General features: G+C 42.4%; 1 protein-coding gene across 1 annotated transcript; it reads right to left on the minus strand.

The window, feature by feature from the left end:
* Positions 1-1,695: 1,695 nt before the first annotated feature.
* LOC114760889 (glycine-rich cell wall structural protein 1-like) lies at positions 1,696-2,721 on the minus strand. The gene is made up of 2 exons (XM_028950202.1): positions 2,247-2,721; positions 1,696-2,171 (listed from the first exon to the last, which is right to left on the minus strand). Exons 1-2 carry the CDS (start codon positions 2,719-2,721, stop codon positions 1,696-1,698), a joined length of 951 nt encoding a protein of 316 aa, XP_028806035.1.
* Positions 2,722-6,966: the final 4,245 nt, after the last annotated feature.

Genomic DNA, 6,966 nt, shown 5'->3' on the forward strand with positions numbered 1-6,966 from the left:
GGATTACCTATTTGTTCTAATTTATCATAATTATGATTACACTGAATTATTTTATTGTGCCAACCAGCAAAGACCGGAAATCCTGAATGGATCAGTAGAATGCATTACAATTAGGAATCATGATGCATGAAGACTTTTGATTCATGCATTAAGATATGATCAATTGATCTAGTACAGTGAGAAAGAGCCGCAGAACATGGACTCGGTTCGAGATCTACTTTCTCCCCCCCCCCCTCCTAACTCAAAATATGCTAAGTCACTTTGAACTTAAGATTAATCTTTATTAGACTGAGATCATTAAGGTTAAAGTCCTCCCAATATGTGCGCTTTCCCTGAATTCAAACTTGTGTCCTCCTAGTCACGGAAGTGAGACTGCTTACTATATCAACCAATAACTTGTTAGTTGAAACGTACTTTCTATTAACCAGTAATGTATAAATTTGCATTAAAAGCCATACATAAATTTACTTTTCGGATCATATGATTTCGTTAGTTTTGTTTAATTATTAATTTGAGTGATTGGTTAATATGATTTGAATTATTTCAAGTTAAAGTCAAATATTGAATAGTAAAATTAATATAACTATATTAATTTATGATTTTTACGATAACTCTTTTAATTAGTAACATATCCCAGGCAACATTTGTCAACGTTTCTAACTATATACTATGTTTGATTCTTAATATAAGTCATAGTCAACTAATTTAAAAAATTTAAGAAAGCTAAATAAATTACTTTAAATATTTATATATATTTTTTTCAAAACTAATTCACTTGACTTGTAAATTGATATGTAATTTAATGATAAACATACATATTTCAAAGAGACCATGTAATATATGCTATAATTAAGTTATTATTTAACTTTGTTAATCTCTTTAAATTAGTCAGTTGGGTCTTATATTAAGGATCAGATGTGGTATATTATGAAATTATGCAGTCAAAATGTTTATTAATCTAATAAGACCACATGATAAGCACGTAAAGGAGCTGAAAATTTTATTTTAATTATAAAATATTTCTCATTTCATTAACGTATAGAAAGCACAATGATATTATTATATATATGTCATCCATGTTTAACCGACTTGATTGAATCAAACTTTTTGTCATCGTATGTATGTTTACTACTTAAGATAGCCTCCAAAGTAAACGTTCTTGAATTATTTTTACGATGTGCGTACTATTCATTAGCCGATTAGTACAAGTCACTACTTAACTAGTCGGAAAAATACTGCTTATTATACATAAATACAATATTTATTTATTAGGTATATATATCCAGCTGGGCTAAGTGATGTTTATTCCCTCACATACGGTCCATTTCTTGACCAAGAGAAGTATATACACTTTAATGATAGAAGAAAAATCAAATGAAACATTAATGTTAAATTTACTTGCTAAAATTTTCAATACCTAACTGTTTAGTCATGCACGGCCAAGCACAGGTATAAAAGGGTTTGTTGTAGTACTCTCCCAAAACAAAGCATTTTGCATAATATGATCAAAGGATCTAAAATGGCGAGGTCTTTGCCACTATGTTGTTACGTCATCTTATTATGCCTTATAGTGAGTGGGGTGGTTGCTCATGAACACCACTCGCGACCACGGCCACAATGGCTTCCGCGTTGGCGACGACCTCATAAGCCCTTTCATCCTACACGGCCTGATAATCCCTTTAATCCTACACGACCTCATAACCCCCCACCACCACCCCCACGAACTCCCTCTCGTCCTACACGACCTAATAACCGGCCTCCACCACCACCCCCACGAACTCCCTCTCGTCCAAAACGACCGAATAACCCGCCTCCACCACCCCCACAAACTCCTTCCCGACCTATGCAACCCAATAACCGCCCACCGCCACCACGACTTTCACAATTAACACCACCAAATATTTTATCACCCAGGCCGCCACCTTCACATTCTCCATCTCCATCGCTTTCTTCACCACAATCATCCTCTCCTTCTACATTACCACTGTCTCCTTCACCAACAAAATCGTTTGGCAACACAACTCCTCCTCCTATATCATCAATTTCTCCTTCACCAACTCCTTCAAATTCAACTAGCCCTTCACCTCGTCCCTCTTTATCACAAACCCCATCTCCTTCTCCTTCAACGGCCTCTAAACTAATTGTTCCCTCTTCGCCTTCACCTTCTAAAGCTAATAATAACTACCCACCTTTGAATTCATCACAAAGTCCATCTACTTCAGCATCATCATCTTTATCTCCTTCACCATCGCCTTCAACAAAAACTCCATCATCTCTTTCTCCATCACCCTCAAAGCCAATTATAGCTCCTCGTCCTTCCATATCATCATCTTTTCCTCCTACCCATTCACCATTAGGTGCCATGAACTCCTCGCCTCCTCGTTCTTTAGAAACACCATCTCCTTCTCCGTCAGCTACTCTTTCAAATTCAATTAACTCCTCACCTTGTCCTTCTTTATCACACACTCCATCTCCATCTCCTTCACCCTCTAAACCAATTGTTCCCTCTTCTCCTTCACCTTCAAATGCCAAAAATAACTCCTTACATCCGAGCCCATCACAAAGTCCATCTCCTTCAGCAGCGTCATCTTTATCTCCTTCACCAACACCTTCAACAAAAACCCCATCGTCTCTTTCTCCGTCACCCTCAAAGCCAATTATAGCTCCTCGTCCTTCCATATCATCATCTTTTCCTCCTACCCCTTCACCATCAGATGCCATGAACTCCTCGCCTCCTCGTTCTTCACAAACACCATCTCCTTCTCCTTCAGCTACTCTTTCAAATTCAGTTAACTCGTCACCTCGTCCTTATTTCTCACAAACTCTATCTCCTCCCTCACCCTCGAAACCAATTGTTCCGTCGTCTCCTTCACCTTCAAATGCCAAAAATAACTCCCTACATCAGAGTCCATCACAAGGTCAATCTCCTTCACCCTCAAAGCCAATTTTAGCTCCTCGTCCATCCATATCCTCATCTTTTCCTCCTACCCCTTCACCATTAGGTGCCATGAACTCCTCGCCTCCTCGTTCTTCACAAACACCATATCCTTCTCCTTCAGCTACTCTTTCAAATTCAATTAACTCCTCACCTCGTCCTTCTTTATCACACACTCCATCTCCTTCTCCTTCACCCTCGGAACCAATTGTTCCTGCTTCTCCTTCACCCTCAAATGCCAAAAATGACTCCTTACATCCGAGTCCATCACAAAGTCCATCGCCTTCAGCATCGTCATCCTTATCCCCTTCACCATCACCTTCAACAAAAACTCCATCGTCTCTTTCTCCTTCACCCTCTAAGCCAATTGTAGCTCCTCGTCCTTCCATATCATCATCTTTTCCTCCTACCCCTTCACCATCAGCTGCCATGAACTCCTCGCCTCCTCGTTCTTCACAAACACCATCTCCTTCTCCTTCAGCTACTCTTTCAAATTCAGTTAACTCCTCACTTCGTCCTTATCTATCACAAACTCCATCTCCATCTCCCTCACCCTCGCAACCAATTGTTCCCTCGTCTCCTTCACCTTCAAATGCCAAAAATAACTCCCTACATCAGAGTCCATCACAAGGTCCATCTGCTTCAGTAGCGTCATCTTTATCTCCTTCACCATCACCTTCAACAAAAACTCCATCGTCTCTTTCTCCTTCACCCTCAAAGCCAATTGTCGCTCCTCGTCCTTCCATATCATCATCTTTTCCTCCTACCCCTTCACCATCAGCTGCCATGAACTCCTCGCCTCCTCGTTCTTCACAAACACCATCTCCTTCTCCTTCAGCTACTCTTTCAAATTCAGTTAACTCGTCACCTCGTCCATATTTCTCACAAACTCTATCTCCTCCCTCACCCTCGAAACCAATTGTTCCGTTGTCTCCTTCACCTTCAAATGCCAAAAATAACTCCCTACATCAGAGTCCATCACAAGGTCAATCTCCTTCACCCTCAAAGCCAATTTTAGCTCCTCATCCATCCATATCCTCATCTTTTCCTCCTACCCCTTCACCATTAGGTGCCATGAACTCCTCGCCTCCTCATACTTCACAAACACCATCTCCTTCTCCTTCAGCTACTTTTTCAAATTCAGATAACTCCTCACTTCGTTCTTATCTATCACAAACCCCATCTCCATCTCCCTCACCCTCGAAACCAATTGTTCCCTCTTCTCCTTCACCCTCAAATTCAAAAAATGACTCCTTACATCCGAGTCCATCACAAAGACCATCGCCTTCAGCATCGTCATCCTTATCTCCTTCACCATAACCTTCAACAAAAACTCCATCGTCTCTTTCTCCTTCACCCTCAAAGCCAATTGTAGCTCCTCGTCCTTCCATATCATCATCATCTTTTCCTCCTACCCCTTTACCATCAGCTGCCGTGAACTCCTCGCCTCCTCGTACTTCACAAACACCATCTCCTTCTCCTTTGGCTACTCTTTCAAATTCAGTTAACTCCTCACTTCGTCCTTATCTATCACAAACTCCATCTCCATCTCCCTCACCCTCGAAACCAATTGTTCCCTCATCTCCTTCACCTTCAAATGCCAAAAATAACTCCCTACATCAGAGTCCATCACAAGGTCCATCTCCTTCAGTAGCGTCATCTTTATCTCCTTCAGCATCACCTTCAACAAAAACTCGATCGTCTCTTTCTCCTTCACCCTCAAAGCCAATTGTAGCTCCTCGTCCTTCCATATCATCATCTTTTCCTCGTACCCCTTCACCATCAGCTGCCATGAACTCCTCGCCTCCTCGGTCTTCACAAACACCATCTTCTTCTCCTTCAGCCACTCTTTCATATTCAGTTAACTCTTCACCTCGTCCTTAATTCCCACAAACTCCATCTCCTTCGCCCTCACCCTCGAAACCAATTGTTCCCTCGTCTCCTTCACCTTTAAATGCCAAAAATAACTCCCTACATCAGAGTCCATCACAAGGTCCATCTCTTTCACCCTCAAAGCCAATTTTAGCTCCTCGTCCTTCCATATCCTCATCCTTTCCTCCTACCCCTTCACCATTAGGTGCCATGAACTCCTCGCCTCCTCGTTCTTCACAGACACGATATCCTTCTCCTTCAGCTACTCTTTCAAATTCAATTAACTCCTCACCTCGTCCTTCTTTATCACACACTCCATCTCCTTCTCCTTCACCCTCTAAACCAATTGTTCCCTCTTCTCCTTCACCCTCTAATGCCAAAAATGACTCCTTACATCCAAGCCCATTACAAACTCCATCTCCTTCTTTCTCACCCTCGAAACCAATTGTTCCCTCGTCTCCTTCACCTTCAAATGCCAAAAATAGCTCCCTACATCAGAGTCCCTCACAAGGTCCATCTCCTTCACCATCGCCTTCAACAAAAACTTCATCATCTCTTTCTCCTTCACCCTCAAAGCCAATTATAGCTCCTCGTCCTTCCATATCATCATCTTTTCCTCCTACCCCTTGTCCATTAGGTGCCATGAACTCCTCACCTCCTCCTTCTTCAAAAACACCATATCCTTCTCCTTCAGCTACTCTTTCAAATTCAATTAACACGTCACCTCGTCCTTCTTTATCACACAACATCTCCTTCTCCTTCACCCTCTAAACCAACTGTTCCCTCTTCTCCTTCACCCTCAAATGCCAGAAATGACTCCTTACATCCGAGCCCATCACAAACTCCATCTCCTTCTTTCTCATCCTCGAAACCAATTGTTCCCTCGTCTCCTTCACCTTCAAATGCCAAAAATAGCTCCCTACATCAGAGTCCCTCACAAGGTCCATCTCCTTCACCATCGCCTTCAACAAAAACTTCATCATCTCTTTCTCCTTCACCCTCAAAGCCAATTATAGCTCCTCGTCCTTCCATATCATCATCTTTTCCTCCTACCCCTTCTCCATTAGGTGCCATGAACTCCTCGCCTCCTCCTTCTTCACAGACACCATCTCCTTCTCCTTCAGCCACTCTTTCAAATTCAATTAACTCCTCACCTCGTCCTTCTTTATCACACACTCAATCTCCTTCTCCTTCACCCTTTAAACCAATTGTTCCCTCTTCTCCTTCACCCTCGAATTCAAAAAATGACTCCTTACATCCGAGTCCATCACAAAGTCCATCTCCTTCAGCATCATCACCTTTATCTCCTTCACCATCACCTTCAACAAAAACTCCATCATCTCTTTCTCCTTCACCCTCAAAGCCAATTATAGCTCCTCGTCCTTCCATATCATTATCTTTTCCTCCTACCCCTTCTCCATTAGGTGCCATGAACTCCTCGCCTCCTCCTTCTTCACAGACACCATCTCCTTCTCCTTCAGCTACTCTTTCAAATTCAATTAACTCCTCACCTCGTCCTTCTTTATCACAAACTCCATCTCCTTCACCTTCACCCTCTAAACCAATTGTTCCCTCTTCTCCTTCACCCTCAAATGCCAAAAATGACTCCTTACATCTGAGTCCATCACAAAGTCCATCGCCTTCAGCATCGTCATCCTTATCTCCTTCACCATCACCTACAACAAAAACTCCATCGTCTCTTTCTCCTTCACCCTCAAAGCCAGTTGTAGCTCCTCGTCCTTCCATATCATCATCATCTTTTCCTCCTACCCCTTCACCATCAGCTGCCGTGAACTCCTCGCCTCCTCGTACTTCACAAACACCATCTCCTTCTCCTTTGGCTACTCTTTCAAATTCAGTTAACTCCTCACTTCGTCCTTATCTATCACAAACTCCATCTCCATCTCCCTCACCCTCGAAACCAATTGTTCCCTCATCTCCTTCACCTTCAAATGCCAAAAATAACTCCCTACATCAGAGTCCATCACAAGGTCCATCTCCTTCAGTAGCGTCATCTTTATCTCCTTCAGCGTCACCTTCAACAAAAACTCCATCGTCTCTTTCTCCTTCACCCTCAAAGCCAATTGTAGCTCCTCGTCCTTCCGTATCATCATCTTTTCCTCCTACCCCTTCACCATCAGCTGCCATGAACTCCTCGC

This window comes from Neltuma alba, unplaced genomic scaffold (assembly GCF_004799145.2).
Source record: "Neltuma alba isolate B1F8T4 unplaced genomic scaffold, ASM479914v2 tig00011035_pilon, whole genome shotgun sequence".
Lineage (NCBI taxonomy): Eukaryota > Viridiplantae > Streptophyta > Magnoliopsida > Fabales > Fabaceae > Neltuma > Neltuma alba.